General features: G+C 38.0%; 2 protein-coding genes across 9 annotated transcripts in view; one reads left to right on the plus strand and one right to left on the minus strand.

The window, feature by feature from the left end:
- Positions 1-11,960, plus strand: part of REL (REL proto-oncogene, NF-kB subunit) — a 48,139-nt gene extending 36,179 nt beyond the window's left edge. The window contains exons 10-12 of one of the 5 annotated variants that reach the window (XM_060117952.1): positions 944-1,221; positions 1,723-1,772; positions 11,819-11,960. In XM_060117952.1, coding sequence (XP_059973935.1) covers positions 944-1,221; positions 1,723-1,734 — 290 coding nt within the window. In that variant the 3' untranslated portion in view covers positions 1,735-1,772; positions 11,819-11,960. Of the gene's footprint in view, positions 1-943; positions 8,881-11,818 lie in introns of those variants that run through there. The other 4 variants (XM_060117950.1, XM_060117953.1, XM_060117949.1 and 1 more) reach the window with 4 other exon arrangements.
- Positions 11,878-21,775, minus strand: part of PUS10 (pseudouridine synthase 10) — a 71,571-nt gene continuing 61,673 nt past the window's right edge. For all 4 annotated transcript variants that reach the window (XM_060117957.1, XM_060117956.1, XM_060117955.1 and 1 more), the window contains exons 16-18: positions 18,889-19,031; positions 15,800-15,899; positions 11,878-13,698 (exon numbers count right to left, since the gene is read on the minus strand). In XM_060117957.1, coding sequence (XP_059973940.1) covers positions 13,660-13,698; positions 15,800-15,899; positions 18,889-19,031 — 282 coding nt within the window. In that variant the 3' untranslated portion in view covers positions 11,878-13,659. The remainder of the gene's footprint in view (positions 13,699-15,799; positions 15,900-18,888; positions 19,032-21,775) is intronic.

A 21,775-nucleotide genomic window follows, 5' to 3' on the forward strand; every position in this document is an offset into this window, starting at 1 on the left:
AAAAGACCTGTTGGCAACTATGATTATGTTTTGGGGATTTATTATTTGAGAAATTACATTTCATTCATATGGTGGTAATTTTACTAATTACAGTGTGTCATGGAAGAAATGATTTCTATCTGGCCAGTTGCCTATCTTTATTTATTTATTTATTTGTAAAGTTTTACTGGAACACAGCTCATTTGATTGCATATTGTCTATGGCTGCTTTTCTTGTACTATAGCAGCAGAGTTGAGTAGTTCCAACAGAGGCTATATGGCCCACAAAGTCTAAAATATCTACTGTCTGGCCCTTTATGGAAAAAAAAGTTGCCAAATTCTGGTTTAGATCATTCAACCAGGGTTAATTAGAAGTCTTTTTTTCTTTTTACATTCTTAAATCAGAGCTTTTTCTTGGTTTAATATGTACAGCAGTCATATAACATGTAAATAAATACAGACTCCTTCATCTTTTTCTGACTGGGAATTTTGTAGTACCTTAGAGTGAATAGTATCTTAATATAGCTTGGAAATTTATGTAGATTTTTAAGTCATCCCTAATGAATGTTTCCTCCATCCCTCCATTTTCTCCTAAAGAGGAGAATATGAAATGATTTTGAATATTTAGAGGCCCATTAACTGAAATTCTGATATTTATCTTTCACATTTCAAAAATACCTTTATAGGGCCTCAGAAGCTAGATTTCCACATTTAACTGGAGTGAAATTTTCAATGCCAAAGTAACTTACCAAAATTATTTTATAGGTATTTGTAAAACAATTAGTATTAATGAATTCAATTTTGGACTCGTAATAATTTTTAGTGCTATTTAACATTTCTATTTGAAGTGTTACATTGGTTTCCTTTAAAATTTTTTATGTGTTTATGTAATTTTAATTTAGAAGTAATGCTTTTTATAATTTTGTTCATTTCCATTTTGTACAAATACATTTCCTCCCCCACAGAACCAATCTTGTTTTCTTATGGTGCAGTTTTGACAGAAACGTCCGGGCCAGTTTCAAGCCAAGCAGAATCCTACTATTCCTCATCTGCGTCCATCTCAAGTGCATTGCCACATCATGCTTCAGCCATACCCCCAATGGTACCTCAGCCTTCTTCAAGCTGGTCATCAGTGGCCCACGCCACCTCACGTTCAGTCAATACAAATTCACTGAGTAGTTTTTCAACAGGGACACTTTCCTCTAATTCACAAGTTATCCCACCATTCCTGGATATGTCTGTTGTGAGTGATTTGAATGTGTCTAATGCTTGCATTTATAACAATACTAATGACATAGGCAGAATGGAAGCATCATCCGTGCCACCAGCTGACATATATGGTATTTCTGATGCCAGCATGCTGCCCAATTGCCCTGTGAACATGATAACGCCCAGTAATGACAGCATGAGGGAGACTGATAATCCAAGACTTGTGAGCATGAATCTTGAAAATCCTGCCTGTACTTCAGTGTTAGACCCAAGAGACTTAAGACAGCTCCATCAGATGTCCTCTTCCAGTATGTCAGCAGTCGCCAGTTCTAGTACTACTGCTTTTGTTTCACAGTCAGAGGCATTTGAGGAATCTGACTTTAATTGTGCAGATAACAGTATGATAAATGAGTCAGGACCATCAAATGGTACTAATCCAAACAGTCATAGTTTTGTTCAAAATAGTCAGTATTCAGGTATTGGCACTATGCAGAATGAACAATTGAGTGACTCATTTGCATTTGAATTTTTTCAGGTTAACTTGTAAGATATAAATGGTGATTCAAGAATTAAATCCCTTTAAAGGTAACCCTTTTGATACTACCTTTATAAATGCAACATTATATATTTCTCTAAGACTATACTACAGTATATCGTGGACCCTTGAACAACACGGGTTTGAACTGTGCGGGCGGGTCCAGTTAATACTCATATTTTCTTCACTAAATATGTAGTGCAGTACCACACGATTTGAGGTTGGTTGAATTCATGGATGCAGAAGACATCCCTGGAGACAGAGGGCCGACTGTACAGTTTTTTTTGTTTTGTTTTGTTTTGGCGATACGCAGGCCTCTCACTGTTGTGGCCTCTCCCGTTGCGGAGCACAGGCTCCGGACGCACAGGCTCAGCGGCCATGGCTCACGGGCCCAGCCGCTCCGCGGCATGTGGGATCTTCCTGGACTGGGGCACGAACCCGTGTCCCCTGCATCGGCAGGTGGACTCTCAACCACTGTGCCACCAGGGAAGCCCGACTGTACAGTTTTAAACACAGATTTTTCACTGCACTGAGCGTCTGCACTGCAACCCCCGTGTTGTTCAAGGGTCAACTGTAATTATAACTTTAGGTATGTAGGGGATTCCTCTAACGGGCAATCTTGTCTTGGGAGCTTCTTGTTTTGCTGGCAGAGAATTTGTTGGGATATAAAAGATGAATGCTCACTGCTTGAAGCTGCAGCTAAAAGAGAAGGATGAACTCATTTCCCAAATTCAGGAAGAGTTAGAAAAAGTCCAGCATTTACAGAAGACTTTTGCTTCAAAAGTAGATAAATCCACACAGACCGAACTCCTAGGCTATGATGCATTGTGGAATCCTACATACAAAGAAAATTTATGTAAACCAGTGTATTATGAATCTGTGACATGTTAAATATTGAATAAAATCAATTTTTTTCCATTAAAAAAACCCAACTTTGGGTATGTAGAATACAAAGTTGGAAAGTCATAAAAGGAAAATTCCAAAATAGAAATTTAAAAGAGCTTTACTGTTTCTTCTTTTGAAACATGTGATCTGATACTGTGTGTGGTGGGAATTCTAGCATGAGAATCCTGCCACATTTTCTCAGGACAGACTGAGGAGAACATTAGAGCAAGGCTTCAGTTTTTCCAGCTACATCTTTTTATACTTCTTTTATAATGTATTAATGTATTCTTAGTTAAATGAATTAACTGATATTTGCTTTTAAGCAAATTTAAGGTAAAACCTGTAATGGCTATGTCATTGGAAAAATTAATTCCTTATTATTTTTGAGGCCAATGGGCCAAGGTGACCCCTAAGGGGTTTTCTGAGGCTTTCTGGAGTTTCTTAGATTTACATGTAAATCAAAATTTCTTTGAAATGTTAAGTTGGGCAGCAGGCAGTTGAAGTAAGCTTTCAAGGTATGGGAGTTCTCTACATTTTGAACTATTTAGATCCATACCTTTAAAATTGCTTATGATTTTAACTTTACATCCATGTTTTTAAGAGGAAGAAGTTTCCTTGCACCTGTCCTCTTTGTTATGTGTCCGAACTCACTGTAATCTCATCCAATTTCATGCTGTCAACTCCCAAATTTTACCCCTAGCTTAGACCCACCCCTTGAACTCCAGACTTGGAGCTTATGTGTGTGTATAAAACTGCTTATTTGACATCTGTACATAGAGATGTAATTAAAGCTCAAACTCAACACATCCAGAGCTGAGTTCTTGATCTTCCCTCCCAAACTTGCTTATCCTTCAGTCTTCCTCAACTCAATAAATGGCAATGCCATGTTTCTAGTTGCTCAGGTCCAAAACAATGGAGTCATCTTTGCTTCTTTTTTTTCTTTTATCTCTCATATCCAATCCATCAGCAAATCTGGTAGGCCCTACCTTCAAAATATGTCTTAAGCTGCCCACCTCTTTTTTTTTTTTTTTTCGGCTTTATCAGTTTCCTTTATTTTATCGCTGGTTCAGCAGATAGCTTAAATGTCTTTAAAAAATCACCTGCCCACCTCTTTTGACCTCTGATATTAACATCCTATTCCAGACCACCATCATCTCTTGCATAGATTGAATTATAGCCTCCAAAAACTCTCTTTACATCCTTGTACTCCTGCTGTCTGTTCTCCCTGAAGTAGCCACAGTGATTATTTTTTTTTTTTTTTTTTTTCTTTTTGCGGAATGCGGGCCTCTCACTGTTGTGGCCTCTCCCGTTGCGGAGCACAGGCTCCGGATGCGCAGGCCCAGCGGCCATGGCTCACGGGCCCAGCCGCTCCGCGGCATATGGGATCCTCCCAGACCGGGGCACGAACCCGTATCCCCTGCATCGGCAGGCGGACTCTCAACCACTGCGCCACCAGGGAGGCCCCACAGTGATTATTTTTAAAAGAAATCAAACCATATTCACTTGCTCAAAACCATCCAGTGGCTCCCCATCTCACTTAAAGACCAAAATCCTTAAAATTAGCAGGCCCACACTCCCTCTCTTACCCTCATTCACTACCATTTTCCCCTTCTCATTCAGCTCCAGGCACTCTAGCCTCAATGCTCCTCTTCAGAAACACCGAGTACACTCCTGCGTCAGACCCTTTGTACTTCCTTGGTGGTGCAGTGGTTAGGAATCTGCCTGCCAATGCAGGGGACATGGGTTTGAGCCCTGGTCCAGGAAGATCCCACATGCCACAGAGCAGATAACCCCGTGAGCCACAACTACTAAGCCCGCATGCCTAGAGCCCGTGCTCCACAGCAAGGGAACTAGTTGTAAAATAAACGCAGCTGTATGTGTACCTTATGCCTTACATCCTTCAGTCTCACTCAACTGTTATTTGATCAAGACCTTCCATGACTATATATACATTGGCACTCCATGTCTCCCCTCCTTTACATTTGTCTGTAGCACTCATTATCTGACTTTACTGTTTGTTTGTTTATATTTGTTTTCCCATACTGGAATATAAGCTCCGTGAGGGCAAAGTTTTGTGTTTTTGTTGAATCCCACATTTGTAGAACAGTGTCTGCTTCCTGTTAAGCACTCAGTAAATATTTATTGAACATTCAAAGAACTACTAATAGAACTTCGGCTTTTGAAAGAAAGAATACCTTTAATTATTAGATGTTTATGATTTTTATAGTTCTGCTTCATGTGACATTGAGTTTATTATATCAGAATCATGTACATTCAGGTTGATGACTAATAATGGTGACCCAAGTTGTTTGAAAGCAGAGTAATCCCAGTGGGAAAATGACTGTAGAATTTGGACAGTAATCTTAATTGTGATGGAATCATCATGATGCTAAGTAACTTGCTAAAGATAAAGACCTAGTTTATTTTACAGCTAGAATGTACGTAAATGTTGAGAAAATGGGAAAATGACTGTAGAATTTGGACAGTAATCTTAATTGTGATGGAATCATCATGATGCTAAGTAACTTGCTAAAGATAAAGACCTAGTTTATTTTACAACTAGAATGTACGTAAATGTTGAGCATATTTCTAGCTAGAAACAATGTGTCTTTTCACTTAAGTGTAATATCCAGCCAAACCATAAATTTACTGGAACGATTAAAGCTAGTCAATTTCATCAAAATGGGGAATGTGTGAATGTCATAAAAATTAAAATTCTGAGTTGAATGATACTGGGAAATGAGAAGGAGAGCATGGTAAGACTTGGGGTCAGAATAGTTTGGAAAGCGAAAGAAAAAGATTAAAGACACCTAACTATCATTAATATTTCTTAGAAATTATGATTTCAAAAGAAATACTTCTATTGTATAACTTTAAAAATCATAAGCATGTAACATACTTTAGTAGAACTTACCGGGGAGAAAAAACATGAAGGCATTTCTTTCCTGTTCAAAATATGAACCCAAGATATCTCCAGATAGTAGCTTATAGATGGTGAACTTTTTTTTTTAATACAGAATCCTATAATTTTGTAGTAACTAGCACTTATCAGCTTAAACACTGACTGTTAGGCTATCTAAATGGATACTTCAAATTAAACAACTGACTTGTTTTGTGGGGTTATTTTTCTATGTAATTTGAATCAAGGTCCTGCTACATTTGTGTTCAGAGTATTTCCAAAGGATTTTTCATTTTTCAGGTGCTATTTACTGATCACAGATTTTATTTTATAATTTAAAAAAAATGGCAACTTGCTTCTTTTTCTCTAAATGTATTTATACTTTCATCTGTTCTTTTATCACCCTACTTTTAGTTTTGAGGAGAAGATTACCTCTTGCTTCCTAAACTCTACTTGTATACTGGATCCCTCTTCCTTCTCTCCCATCTTGTTTCTGTATCCTCATATGACCATTTAGTGCTTTTCTAGTATAAACACGGTAACTGTTTTCTCTAGCCTAAAAGAGAAAGGATAAACACCTTTCCTACCACTATCATGCTCCTTCCCTTCACATCCAGACTTACGAAATACTTTCAGCCTCCATTTCCTCACTTCCCAGTCATTCTTTAGCCTATCAGTCTTTCTCTTTTATCTCCTACTATTTTCTTATGATATTCTGGGAAAAGTGACCAGAGATACCCTCCCTTGTCAAATCTAGTGTCTCTTTATCAGTCCTCACTCTGCTTGACCTATCCATAACCTATCCTCTTGACCACTCCCTCTTCAGATACTCCTCTCTGAGGTTGACTTTCTTTCCAGAGTCTCATCCCCAGCGCTCAGTTGGTGCTACTTTTTTCCCCTGGGTGACCTCATCAGTGCTCAGAAGAAAGCTTCAGCTTTCTCTTACGATACTTGAATGTCTTTATAAACTGGCTACTCCTGTTGCATTCTCTACTTTCATTAATGGCATTACTATTTACCCTACCATCCAAGATATTTAATAGGAGCCTCAAAATCGTATTTTATTCTTTTTCGTCCTCACACTCAAAGAGTTATCAAGTCCTTTTGGGTCTGCCTCCTGAAACTCTCTTGCATTTGTCCTTTCTTCATTCCTGCTGCTTTCTTAGTTTAGGCCTTCATTCTTTTTCCCTAACAAGAATCTTTTCCATATTGCCCCAGTTAAAGATAATACCCCTTCTTCCATACACTGTATTGCATAGTTAGCATTCCTTGAAGACTCTCTCAGGCCACTAGTCCTCCATGCCTTTCGCATGTTGCCCACTCTGCCTCTGCTTTTTACCTCCACAGCAAGCAGCCTTCAAGATGGGGCTTCTCTGTGAAGTTTGATCCTAGCTGAGGCACAGCTTTACACATACCCACCCTACTGCAGAACTCCTCTCACTGAACTATATACAGTTATATGAAGTTTCTCTCCTTCACCTTTGGAACTCCATCACTTAGCGCAATGCCTGGCACAGTTGGTGCTGAATAAATGGTAGTATTGATAGAGAGGGAAGGGTGAAATTGACATAGGTATGATTATAAAAAATGTGGACAAGGATATGGTTTTTAAAGGGAAAGGTATTTAACCTGGCAGGAAAAGCTACGATGCCAAGATTACCAGGCTTGTGACGTACTTTACCCTGTGCCTCCTGTAGTGTCAACTGTATTGCATAGAAATTTTACAGTTACTAGGACTGTTTCATATCTCTGACCTTACTCCTCCTCTCTCTGTGTGGCAGGTTTAATCTCAGTTCTCCTCTGGTGCATTTCCTCAGCACCTTACCCTTGCACAGAAACTCCAGTATTCATGTGATCAGTCACATTTTTGTATGTCTAATGTGCAAAGCACCATGTTAGGGGCTAGAAATGACATAGAGGTGAATGAGAAAGTCTTGCTCTCAAAGATGTCAGTCTTTTTCTTTGGAGGGATAACATATAGTAAAGTGCATAAAGTGGACTAATTTTAAATTTGCAGCTTGATGAATTTTTACATATGTAAATAATCATTTCCAGCTCCCCAGAAGTTTCCTTCATGCCCCTTGCCAATCTACCTACTCCTCAAAACCACTATTCTGATTTCTGTCATCAGAACCTACTATCTTAATGGCCTTTTACATTGGTAACTGGGCTTCCCTACTCAAAACCTTAGTGAACAAAAACAGCTGGGTTGTCAATTTCTAACCTAATGCTTCAGAAAAACTAATTATACTGTCCATGTTAAGAGAGACTTAGAATTGGTGGTCCAGTCTGCCTAGTAGCTCCAAATAATGTCTTCTATCATTAATTGATTGTTTGAGGGATTTAAAAACTTACTGTGTGATGTTAAATAGCATGGAGAAATGGAAAGAGTAATTTTTAGTCAACATCTGGGTTTGAATCTTCAGCTCTGCCACTTAGAAGTCATTTAATATTTAGCAGATCACACTTTCTATGGGCCTGTCTCTTCAGATATAAAATGCAGAAGAAGAAACACTGTAAATTGTATAGTGCAAATCAAATGCTGTTAGTAAACCAACATATGCATATATCCTGTGGCCCTGATAATCTCTAATCCAAACACTCCTTCCAGTTCACAGAGTGACAGATCACTATGGATTAGATTCTTTAGTAAGAACCCTGGAATGACTTCCTCTTTAGAATGGCTAGCTATTGCCCAAATTTGGAGGACTTTCATTTGGCCATATTCTTTCCAGAACATTTCCTATTGTATAGTGAAGATAAGGTCAATTAATGACTTCGGGTTCTGAAATTCTATGACTCAGTTTCTTTGCCAAAATTGACTATGAATTGGGAGTATTATGACTATCTTCCTAAGAAGGAGTCTCATCATAGCTAATGAAGTGGCCACGTAAAGATTTCTGATCTGTTTTGTTTCTGGAGATTGAGTATGAGAGGGGGAAAATTAGGGTGCTTTTTGCATCACTAATAATACAAAATTTCATGCTATTTAACATTATAAGCCCAGGAGTGGGTAGCGAATCAGAGATAAATGTATGAATTGTCTTTACCCAGTTTTATGCCTTTGTTTGTCTAAGACTTGGTCAAATTAATATCTTAACTAATACATCTTAGCAGAGTTTAAAGTACAAACTTAACATCAGTAAAGTCTCCAAAGTAATCATGTCACCACTACTTTCACTAATAAAACACAGATACAATTTTTAAAGAATTATTTCTTCTAAATATTTTTTCTATTCTAAATGTCTGTGGCTTTAGAAAAAAGTACCTGCTAGTAATTATCTACTTAAAGGGAGTAGCATTTATCATACTCTTTTTTCTTACATTTCTTATTTCTACAATTTCAGTTTACTATTGGACTTCAAAAATTTAAAGAATCACCAAAAATTCATTAAATACCTATGTGTGAACAGTAATACACAGTAATTAGTACAGAATGTTGGTGCTTCAGTAAATCAAGTTTTCAGGAATATCAGCAGATAAGTAAAATATAAACTTTGTTAAAGGTATCATTCATCTTGCTTATTTTTCTTAAGCAGAACATTACAGCTCTGCATAAAATTTAGTGAAAAATAAGTTGGAGTGTTTGGAGACCCCATTTGTGGAATTCAGTCTCAGGAGACTTCATTGGTGACACACTTGATTTTATTGGGTAATCAGCTAAAAATATTGGTCGCTGCTGCACAGTTCAGATAGCTTTAAGATGAGATGGAAAGGAAAACACAAAGTTTTTGGGTAACGGGCATACTTAAATGCATGGTTCAGACCAGATGAACCCTTTTGGAGATGACTTCCATTTTAAAAGAATGTACTTAAAAATACTGTTGACTATGATGAATCCAGATCCCTGCAGAAGGGCACTATTCTATTTTTTTTAACTGTTCTGAGTTTGTATATGCTTCTTAATGACTGCAATGAATTTGGAAGCACTGAAAAAAATGATTTTTAAAAGTTCTCATTCAGTTATTTAATGTTAAAAGTTGAAATCAATTTTTAAATGTCAAAATGTCTTTTGTACAGAATATTTTATTACCTTTGTAATATCCTGTATACAGTGATTTTTTTTTCTTGATAATATAATAAATGGAAAAAATTCTAAAACCCTTAAAAAATTTGTTGCTGTTTGACTTTAAAATTATCAAGATTTTCTTGTATTTTTAGCATCCTCCTTAAAGAGAAAGGCAGTTTTGGTTGCTTAGAAACATTAGACATTTTTATGGAATGCTGTATCTGAATATACTTACATATGTAACTGTCCTTTAAAATGATACTTTTTGTAGAGTACTGAAATGCCTTTTAAAGAGATTTTCATTTTCTGCCTTCCTGACTTATTTCCTGCCTGTCTCTCTCCCTTCCTGAACAATTCAGGACAAAAGTCATTTGCTTATTCTGAGCAAGGTACAGTTACCTATTGCCACAGGGGGCGAAGATGGTGGCCCATTGTGGGATTACAGTGTGGAGCCTGGGAACATTTGAGGGTAGTAGGGAGGGCAGTCTCAGTGATCTGAAATAAGGATGCAGCAACAGGAGATTGGTGACTTACGAGGGGGAATGACCTATTAAGGAAAATATTAAGGCTAATGGACCCAGATTTCTCACTGTCAGAAAGAACTTACAAATGCGGAAAGGGGGAAAACTAGAAGAAGGTTGGAATCGGAAGTACTGGTATAAACTCATAATTTTCAATATATGTAGATAAGTATACAGGGGTGTGTGCATGTGTGCATGCCATGAGAGGGCTTGGTAGCAGCAATGCTGCAACAGCAGTGAGCACACCTAGTGCCCAGATCTTTTTTCTATCATTTTCCATGAAAAGGAACCAGTTTTTCTTAGAGAAATAGCCCATTCCAGGGCTGGTGCAGATGAAATACAAGATGAGCCTGGAATGTCTCTGTATTAGAAATACAATAAGGGAAAGCTCTACCTTTCAGTGTAATGCCAAAAGGAATGGTGGAATTAGAAAATCATTTGATAATCATTGTGGTAATAGATTCAGGTGAAAATCTTCAATAAATGCTAAAACTAGTGAATGAAAGTTTGAAGGTCTCCCTACAAGATACTTATTAAAGGGGAAAAAGGGTAACTATAAAAGTGAAGGAGATTGGCACACACCACCTTCGTTAACTGATCAAAGCCCAGTCATCAGTAACTGCAGTGATCAAAATTGTGACATCTGAGAAGATGCAAGAAGATAATCTCCCTTCTGTGGTATTCTTGCTAGAAAGGTACAAACTGAACCTAATTATAAGGAAACATCAGGCAAGCCCAAATGAGGAACAGTCTGCAAAATAACTGGCCTGAAATCCTCAAAAATGTTGAAGTAACGAAAGTCAAGGAAAGACAAACTGTTTCAGATTGGTGAAGATTAAAGAGACATAGTTAAATACAAAGTTTCATCCCCTGACTATGAAGGACATTTTTGGACAACTGGTGAAATTTGAGGGGGGGGGGGTCTGTGGATTACATAATAGTAATATTAGTGTTAATCTGATTTTGATAGTTACATTGTGAGGAAGTAGAAGAATGTCCTTGTTTGTCGGAATTTGTCCTTGTTTGTAGGAATTACACACTAATGCATTCAGGGTGATACATTTCTGGGAATAACATTCTTTGTACTTTTCATGCAAGTCTCAAATTATTTCAAAATGAAAAAATTGAAAAGTATAAAATATATTTTCCCTATAATAATAAAGGGCAGCATTTTAAAATATCAACTCAGGAAAGCTTACATCAAAGTTCATTCTCATATGGACTTAAAAATCAAAGAATAAAGCCCCAAAAGATCTATCTAAGTAAGACGCTTTTTTCTCTTTGGAAATAGAAATCTAACTTCTAAATTGATTTCATATAACTTGTAAATGAAACCAGTTATCTTATTTGGGAAATTTTTCATTTTACCAAAATTTTTTTCCCCACTTTTCCAGGTACTCGGTGTTTTTCCTAAACTAAACCACGGACTATATTTGGGACAAAGAGATACTAAAAGTACAAAGGGCCCTTTCTCTTAAGTGTTGTTGTTGTTGTTGTTGTTTTTTAAATAAGCTATAGAAGATCACAAAAGTAATTTAAAAATATTTTTATACAGGCAAAAGTTAAACTATGTAGTACTCTCATGACCTAATGTCTTCTGTTCTGCTTAAATAAAGACCTACATTAATTTTTAACAACCTATGTCTCATATGGATATTTGGAATAAGTATTTGCAGCTAATGCTTACTCTTGAAATTTTGTATAATCCCAGGAATAGAAATTTAAGAAACAAGTCTTCTAATTTAAGTTTGCTAAGGAGATTCTTAATTCTTCCATTTGCAGATCCACTAAGAAGTTCAAAGCTGAGCCAAAAAGAAACCTGCAAAAGACTATTTCCCAAATTATTTAAATCTCTTTTGTAGCAAAGTTTCCCCCAAAACTGAGAAACATCCACACAAACGTTCTTACCCTTTTATCAAGTTTATTTCTATTACCCCTTTCTCATTTACCGGCATTAAAAATAATGAAAAAGTTATTTGCTATTATTCACATATGAAATTTCTTCATGTCAGTTAAACCGTTTTCCTGATTCTTAAGGTGAATGATGATACAACTTAGTATCTCTGAATCATGTTTAATATAGAGATGGGAAATTGAATAATCCAATACTATCCAAGTCACATGTGTTCTAAAATAAGCTCAGAAAGTTGAATCAGGGTGATGGAAATTGCACTTAAATCTGAAATTTTAATGAGACTCTTTTCTGAAACTTTTCTCTTAATGATCTATCCATTTTCTTTGCTTCTTTAATGTTTTTCCTCTTCGTAGTACCAACTAATGATTAACTAATTAACAAATGGTAATCATATGAGCTCACGTGAAATTTACTTGGGCAATTTTTTGGTAAGCTTGATTTGGTATCTAAATTCCAAAAGTCAATTCTCATGGTTATGTCCATTAAAATGACATTCTTGGTTGCCTCCTTCATGTAGCAGATGCTCAATAGTAAGATTTATTAGAAAAGACTCTAGGGACCGGGAAACTTCAGTCCTAGTCCTAGATATGGAAGTAACTAACAATTTTAGATAAGTCAGTTCACTTCTATTCTTTGGTTTTCATATTTATAAAGTGGAGATGATAATACCCTATCTACCTGATGAAGATGTTTGACATTGGATAATACATTGAAGCACTCTGGAATAATATCAGCTTATCTTTGTTTAGCAATGTCAATTTTTCAAAATCTTATCCCTGGGATTGAAGTCATTGAAGGCACTTGTGACTCCTTATTTAAAAGATTTATGAAAGTCTCTTATTATGGTATGCCTCAATTCCTAAGTCTCACATTCTCTCCCCCAGGAAACATACTGACAATTTTAGATTGTCAAAAGTGTAACTTGGAGTCATTAAGGTTTGTGACAAATTGTACCAAAACACACTTCTGTTGGTAATAGCTTGCTTGAAGCTTACTGGGAAAAATATTAATGATGTCAGATTTGCATTTGGTATCTTAGAATATTACAAGGATACTGTGCTGCATAAATCTAGATGTAACTTTTATCAAGATCATTTAAAAAATTTTAAACCTGATTTAAAAGTGGTATCTGGGCTTCCCTGGTGGCGCAGTGGTTGAGAGTCCGCCTGCCAATGCAGGGGACACGGGTTCGTGCCCCGGTCCGGGAGGATCCCACATGCCGCGGAGCGGCTTGGCCCGTGAACCATGGCCGCTGAGCCTGCGCGTCCGGAGCCTGTGCTCCGCAACAGGAGAGGCCACAACAGTGAGAGGCCCGCATACCACCAAAACCAAAACAAAACAAAAAAGTGGTATCTATCCTGTGGAGGGCAATTTTGCTGAAAGAAATTACAGCTTCTCAGATTTTCAGAGAATGTATCCTGTTTGTGTACCTCTCTGAATGAATGGTTTCATTATTCATAGTTTGGCTTGTGGGGGGTTGGAGAAGGAACGAGAAAAATCATAAGACATCCTTAGAACAATTCAACACAAAATATACACGTACATAGATCCTGAGATGTTAAAACAAATTTAAAAATAGATAGATCAACATGATCCAAATGGTTTCCAAGACACCGTTATGGTGGGTAAAAACAGCCATTTTACAGTGTATGCTGAATGGACGTCCACATTTTGCTGGAAAACCCTACTCTTTGTTTCCCATTGAAAGCTAGTCATCCAGAGCAGGGGGCCAATCAACATCTACAGACTAGAAAGAAGAAAACAAGTCATTAAAACATTATTGTTTTAGTAAGCATTTGCTGGTAATGCTGTATAAATCTAGTAGTTTTAATATAATGCAACAGAAGAAACTGCATTGGAAGAAAAGAGCCATTGAACACCACGATTTAACACTCTAAAATCCATTCTAGGACCTGGGATTCTTGGGCCTGAGGTCTGTTCCTGAATTCACTGAGTATTTGGTTACTCAGCCAGTTATTAATTGTACCTTTTGGTCAATACAAGACTAGAGTATGTTTAAATTTTTCAAATGTTATTTATGGGAAAAGTAGCAAATAATTCAGGGGCCAACAACAACTTTCCCTCAGAAGTCTCAGCAACTTTTAGTCTGACTGTTTTCATTTTCCCATAGACTACTCAAGTAGTCTATATACTTATAATCTTGTTTGTAACTTAGCAACTAAATGTGAAATAAATGGTCATGAAAGATCACTTGTAACTAGAAAAGGATTAGAGATCTTTGCATGTCACTTCAGCAGAATTTCTGTTTCTTTTAAAATTGAATTTATCTATCTGTCTCTACTCATCCTGGTTTGGCACTTCTAGAACGAAACCTTGATCTTTAAGTCATAATGGAATTACAGCAGCAGACTATTTGTCTCCACATAAATAATCATGTCCCAGGCATTAGAAGTATGAAATTGCACTTTGCCTTAACTACCCTAGAGGGCCTAATTTAGAAGTTAAAACAAAAAAATACAAAAAACGAACAAACAAAAACAAAAAAAACCTACCATACCCATGTAGTTTTTCGAGACTTAAAGTGTAAAACCTGAAATGATTTACTACAGATTATTTTTTAAATTAATCTGAGTCACTACCAGATTTGGAAATTTTTATTAGAAAAGCCCAAATAAGTATTGTGTGTGTGTATGTGTATGTATGTGTGTGTGTGTATCTTTTACAGATGCCAAGAAATACTTTGGTTTTGTTTCAGAATATAGCCATAAAACAAACACCCATATATAAATTAATGGGTGGTTTCTCAAGCCTGAAAACCAAACATTACTGATCACAATCTTGTATGTGTTGAGGTCAGGGGAAGGTAGGCATATTTATAGGGTTTTAAAAGTTCTACAGGTGATTGCAATGGACAATCAGGGCTGAGAAACCCTGGCCTTTGGCTCTTTGACACTCCTAAGCTGTCCTAAGAATTAAGGTCAAAGAAGATGAATGCATTTGGGATTTTCTTTAAGAGAAGGTTGTCTTCCTCAAAATGATAGTCTTACTAAGAAGACTCCCTGCAACCTTGAAGATGCTATCACTGGTTGTACCACAGGTGTATAAAATCTAATCTGAAAGCACTCAAGAGAAGTGCTGGTAAAGCAATGACGTTCCAGTGATCATTTGATTACCATGGCTGTTTTCATACTAGGCAATTATACCCACTTCTTTTTATTTATAATGAGATTATTCCCAAGTGCAAAAATTCCTTTTTTTGTGTGGGGTGTGGGGAAGCTGTTCTTAGCCAGATATTTACCAAAGTGCACAACTCGTGACTCAATACCTATTGATGCTCAAATGAGAAAAATGTTTATGGAGAATTGTCTGAAAGATCCATTCATTCCATTCTTCTAATTACTTAAGAATGTAATCTGATTTCAATTCTGACTATAAGAGCAGAGAATTTCTCTTATACCACATCACAGAACACTTATAGAACTGCTTTTATTTATAACCATTGGCTCATCCCATTTTCTATCCCTGTCCTGAATATATGTTTCTGAGGAGGCTGCCTTAAATTCTTTATAAGAGAGTCCAAAGGATATATGAAGGGCACTTACAACTTCGTTTCCTTGCTTGGTTTAAGGGTTTAGATCTCATGTCATATGTAAAGCACAGTTAGTAAATTAGCTATATATTTGCAAGGATTATAAATGAGACCTTGTGTTTTTTAAAAAATAAAAATTCTGAAGATAGTCCCTCCCTGCAATTCAATGCTACTGTGAGATTTTGACCATTTTCAAATACCTATTAAAGTGAATAGTACTATTTGGTTTAATGCTAAAAAAGCAAAACCTTGGCTGATTCAGTGTACAAATAGGCATTTCCACAATAAAATGGTTTACCTCAACATCCAGCTCAAGAATGTCTGCAGTCACATCCATCAGAGAGCAAATGTTCGGCTTCGTTCTTCCAAAGTCTCCATGTACAAACTCTTTAATGTAGCTGGGTTTTGTTTAAGGAAAAAGTGAAGATAACCATGCAATACCAACAGTTTGATGAGATTTGACAGGTTGAAGGGGAAATGACAAACAAAAGCAGAAAGGTTATAAAAGGGAGTTTATTTCTGAGCCATGACTTGGGATGTATGTCTTAGAAATTACAGCTGTGGCAATAAATAGACTAAGGATGGCAAACTGGTTCCTTCCTACCAGCCTGGCAGCCAACACTGGGACCTAGGGCCTATGTCAAACTTCCCAAGAGTCATGACTTTTCTTTTGGCTCATCTCCAAGTGCCAAGGTTTGACTATGGATTTTAAAAATTAACTATAATTCATCGCTTTAAAAAAAAACACCTCAGCTATTTTCTTTTTTGCCACAGATTCTATTTGGTCATCTTTTTGGTCTCATCATTTTTCGATAATGACAGCAGGCGGTTGCCAAATGGTAGGTTTTCACAGGGTCACTCATAGAGCGACCTCAATGATGGCTCTCCTTATAACATGACCCAGTGACAACAGCAACAGGATGGGAGAGAAAATGAACTTATTAATTTAGACTTGATGAAGGCCCTTCAGAAGGATCATCAAAGGACCTAAATTTTAGTTGTTTGCAACTCTTGCATGGTTAGCAATAGACCTAATTCTTTTTTGTGTGTGTTTTCCTCATAGATCTTCAAAATTTCAAAGTCAATGACTGATCCTAGAATTATTCAGATTACCTTAACACTCCTTACACAGAACTCTACTATAATCTTAACAGTATTTTATCTGAAAGATGTGTTTTTGCCAGCATTCAGTAAACACTCATTTAGCATTATGTTGTGTCTATAAAGCAGCACTTAGTATAAAACTTAGTACAATTTGAATATAAAAAAGTTTATTCTCAGATGATAAATAAAAAGTTAACACCATAATATGCTGACATTATGTCCTCCTCACTTTCTGATAGTTTATTTACTATACTTTCACCAAACATTTTGACTCAAGCATAAGGCATATAATTATCTATTAACTCTCTTCTTTGCTAAACTCATAATTACTCAACAATTGTCCTTTTTCTCTCACTTCTTTAGAGAGTGCTACTTCTAAGTAGCAATGATGAGGGGAGATGACCAAAAAGCCCCAGAATAACCAGTTAAAAGGTCCAGAATGTTTTTTATGAGGTATAAGTCAAATGAACTACTTCAGTATACTGAGCAATATACGAGAAAAATTCATATTCTTCTGTGTATAACCACGTGGTATCTAAAGTTTTACCAAATAGGGACTTCCCTGGTGGCGCAGTGGTTAAGAATCTGCCTGCCAACGCAGGGCACATGGGTTCGAGCCATGGTCCGGGAAGATCCCACATGCCGCAGAGCAATTAAGCCCATGCACCACAACTACTGAGTTTGCGCTCTAGAGCCTGTGAGCCACAACTACTGAGCCCACGCGCCTAGAGCCCGTGCTCTGCAACAAGAGAAGCCACCGCAATGAGAAGCCCGCACACCACAACGAAGAGTAGCCCCCACTAGCCGTGACTAGAGAAAGCCCGCGTGCAGCAACGAAGACCCAACGCAGCCAAAAATAAATAAATAAAATAAATTTATAAAAAAATAAAGTTTTACCAAATAGCCTTTCTTGGCTAATGCCTTAAGTACATGTACATGGCTGGTTCTAAAAATATGTTAATGAGATTGAAAAGACATTAGCTTCTCCATAAGACCACTGCATTTCTTCCTAGCACACCAAAACCAAAGCTGAAATTAGGTAAAAATATGTTTTTAAAATCTGTGATTTCTTTGAAATTCCATCCACATTCCATCTACAAATAGGCAAATGTGCTCCATGCCCACTGGTCTAAATAGATCCAAACTGCAAAAATTTAGAAGATTTTAGGAGTAAATAACCTGTACCTGTTTCAGCTTAGTCACTCCTGGGGTGGAGTACGGAAAGAAGAGGGGAGAGAAGCTTGATGGGAAAGGAGAGGCAGACTAATTATAGCAATATAGTGAGAACACTATTTGGTGAGTAAAACGACATTTTTCCCTCTATTGTATCCAATAAGTATGTCATTAGTTTTATACTAATTAGAAGGTTTCATGCTTCATGCTATTGGATCACAAAATAATATAAAGCCAAGAAACAAACAAAAACCAGGAGCACCTTTGAAAACTAAACTAAAGCTAAGACTATGGCAGCGCCCTGATATATTTTAACCAGCAACTAAGATATGATACAAAACCACACAAAGCAGGGTAGGTTATGAACAAGTGATCAAACTGGGACTATTATTCTCTTGTTCTGGGCCAGTGGCCAAATAATGTGAAGGTCTACATGTAAAGTAGGGCCATTCCCATCTACCATCCCTGTTTAATCATTTGGGGCAAATGCTCGAAATGCTGAAAGGACTCAAATGTGGTCATGAATATGTGACTTGCAAAATGTGTAAAGACATGAATCGATGAATGAATCAATCAAAAGTGTTCCCTGGGGCTTCCCTGGTGGCGCAGTGGTTGAGGGTCCGCCTGCCGATGCAGGGGACGCGGGTTCGTGCCCCGGTCCGGGAGGATCCCACGTGCCGCGGAGTGGCTGGGCCCGTGAGCCATGGCCGTTGAGCCTGCGCGTCCGGAGCCTGTGCTCCGCAACGGGAGAGGCCACAGCAGTGAGAGGCCTGCGTACTGCAAAAAAAAAAAAAAAAAAAAAAAAAAAGTGTTCCCTGAGCACTTACTATGCCCTCAGCACCTCAGCATCATGTGAGACACTAAAAATTTTAAGGTTCACATGGAATTGGCTGCTGCCTCATGGTTTAATATGTCATCTTGAAAAACACAAATTTAATGGGTAAAAACACTCCAGACCAAAAACAAAACAAAACAAAAAAAGGATTCTTCTCCAGCCCAAACCTTTTCCGAACTGTTCCGAGATATGGTTAAACCTCTTTTCTAGGGCAGCATGAACTTTCCTAATAGGATTCTGGTTAGATTAGTGCTACACAGACGGTGAAAGGATACGTTCCTGCCTGAGTCTTCAGATAGAGACGGAAATGGTGCTCATCCACATAGTGTGTCTCCATGGAGTGAATGATGCGAGTTCTCACAGCCAGGGGCCTCCGGTGAAGGACCCGTAAAGGTGTTTTCTGGTCAATCTTTAAGTCCTAGAGGAGGATATGATAACCACGTGTCAGCTTTGCCGCCCAGTGAAGCCCACTTTAGCACCTCCTTTGATCATCCATGGCTCACTACAGGCACCCCCATCTATCACTGTCAGGATAGAAACTAATACTATCATAAATTGTATCCTCTAAGGTTCAGACTCTGTGGGACTTCCTATAACCTGGTCCACAACTACTCATTTTCTGGGCCCCAGTATGCCATTAAAAAAAAAAAAAAGGCTTTGAAGTAAACGATACCCAAGGTCTCATCTGCTCTAATAGTAACAAATTGATTGGACCCTGGAGTCTTATCCTGCCCTTTAAACAGAGCTCTTCTAAAAGATAATGTTCTTACCTTTTTTTTCCCTAACCCAACAGAGTGACCTAATAGTGGGGATTTCAGACTGAGGTGAGAAATGGTGTAGAAGGTGGGACATACAGCATCACCTGTGTGCTTGGACAGTGTCCATGTTTTAGGGAGAGCCATATACCTACTCACAGGATTTTTTTTTTTTTTGGTTATACAAAAGGATTTATCTGGAAAATTAACAGCTGCATCTCTGTCTAGGGTGGTATTTCCAAATAATAATTACAAATAAGTGTGTACAATAAACAAGGACCTCTCAATATTTGTTAGCCCAGTTCAGGTTACTTGAGAATAATACTGCATGTTTCTTTACAACTCAGGTTTTTAGGGACAAAGTCTTGTTTTTCTCACAATTAGAGATGTCCTTTTATGTCGCAAGATATAAATTAAGAAATAGAGGTTGGGCTTCCCTGGTGGCGCAGTGGTTGGGAGTCCGCCTGCCGATGCAGGGGACACGGGTTCGTGCCCCGGTCCAGGAAGATCCCACATAGCGTGGAGTGGCTGGGCCCGTGAGCCATGGCCGCTGAGCCTGCGCGTCCGGAGCCTGTGCTCCGCAACGGGAGAGGCCCCGACAGTGAGAGGCCCGTGTATCGCCAAAAAAAAAGATATTGGGCATAACCAGCAATGCAGGTTCATAAGAACTTTGAATCCTCTGAAATTTCTTGTAGGAACAACTCCTGCCTGATTTACATGATTAGTGAGTGCCTAAAGCCATGCTGAGAAAAGAAAGATTTCTGTCTGGTCTCCCCCTACCAAGTTCTGTACCAAGAAAGAAGAGCAGGTTCTGACAAAGGCTACACTTGAAATGGTATGACTGCTTTTATCAAGGCAGTGAGTCAGTGACTCCTCCTTACAATTCTATAATTCTTTGATTTTTAGAAGCACTTTGTTCTGATGAGATAAGTTGTTTCCACAACGTTTAACATTACTCTGGCCAAAAAGACCAAAAAAAGAACAAGGCTGAATTATTATAGAATCGATAAAGATATGGCCTCCACAAGAGCACAGAACCAGCTGGCCTTTAAAGGAGTGACTCGCTAAGGTGTGCCCTTCCCCTCTGTTTCCTTTACCTCGAGTCACTCCCTGGACTCTGACCCAGGAACAGTCAATGGAGGTACAACTGAGCTAGTAGATGCACCACTGCTTCCAACATAACACTCAGATCAACACACTTGTGTGTCATTTTTGGTTGATTGTGTCTAGCAAACGAAAGGAAACTGCTTCATTTACTCTAACACTGCACTCTGCTGTCCCCATACTGAATTTTCAGAAACACACGCAGGTGACTTTTTTCCTTAGAAGTAGGTTGCCCTTAAAAAAAAGGAGACAAGTGGTAAATTTGAAGTGACCTTTTCTCAGAATGGGGCAGTAACTCAGTTTTTTGATTTTTGATGCCAATAGGGATATCTGAAAAATGTTTTAACCCTAACACTTTAAAAAAATTATTAGACGTCACCTAGTCTCATCAGTCCAATTGGGCGGTGGGCCATTAAATCAGACCCTTTCACTACCTAGTGTGTACCTGTAACAATCATCTTTCAGCATCATTTCTAAATCAGCTCTACGGCTACTCCCAAACTGTGAATCTATTTTTAAAATGAGTTTTTATTTTCCCCACAGCATTCTAAATGAGCTGTATACATGTACACATGTGATAGAATAGAGGTTTACAAATTTGTTTTGCAATCTTAAGGATATCTGTCTATAGCATAACTATCATCCTAAAGACTCCCTAGATAATAGGGCCAAAGGCCAGAAGGCCTTAGATTTGGAATCACAGAACCTGAGAAGTGGAGGGCCCACTGGGGATCATCTAGTCCACCCCTCATTTTATAGGTGAACTTCTCTAAGCAGGTGAAATGACATGTATGATTTCACCAAAACACTCATACTATAAACATTATTCTGCACCTTGCTTTTTTCCGGTAGTATCATGGATGTTCCTACAAGTCCTAGATGTAGACCTACCTTTATCTCTTTTTCCAACAGTTTTAGGCATATATACACACAATAACATAAATTAAATGGGATCACATGCTGTTTTAGTTTTTTTTTTTTTTTTTTTTTTTGCTGTACGCGGGCCTCTCACTGCTGTGGCCTCCCCCGTTGTGGAGCACAGGCTCCGGACACACAGGCCCCGCGGCCACGGCTCGCGGGCCCAGCCGCTCCGCGGCACGCGGGATCTTCCAGGATCGGGGCACGAACCCGTGTCCCCTGCATCGGCAGGCGGACTCTCAACCACTGCGCCACCAGGGAAGCCCTGTTTTAGTTTTTTTAAACAGCTGTATAATATTCCAATGTGTTCTACCATTTCCTTATTGAAGGAAATTCACTTTTGTTTCCAGTTTTGTTGTTGATTTTGTCACTCTGAACAAAGTCA

Source organism: Mesoplodon densirostris, chromosome 14, assembly GCF_025265405.1.
Source record: "Mesoplodon densirostris isolate mMesDen1 chromosome 14, mMesDen1 primary haplotype, whole genome shotgun sequence".
Lineage (NCBI taxonomy): Eukaryota > Metazoa > Chordata > Mammalia > Artiodactyla > Ziphiidae > Mesoplodon > Mesoplodon densirostris.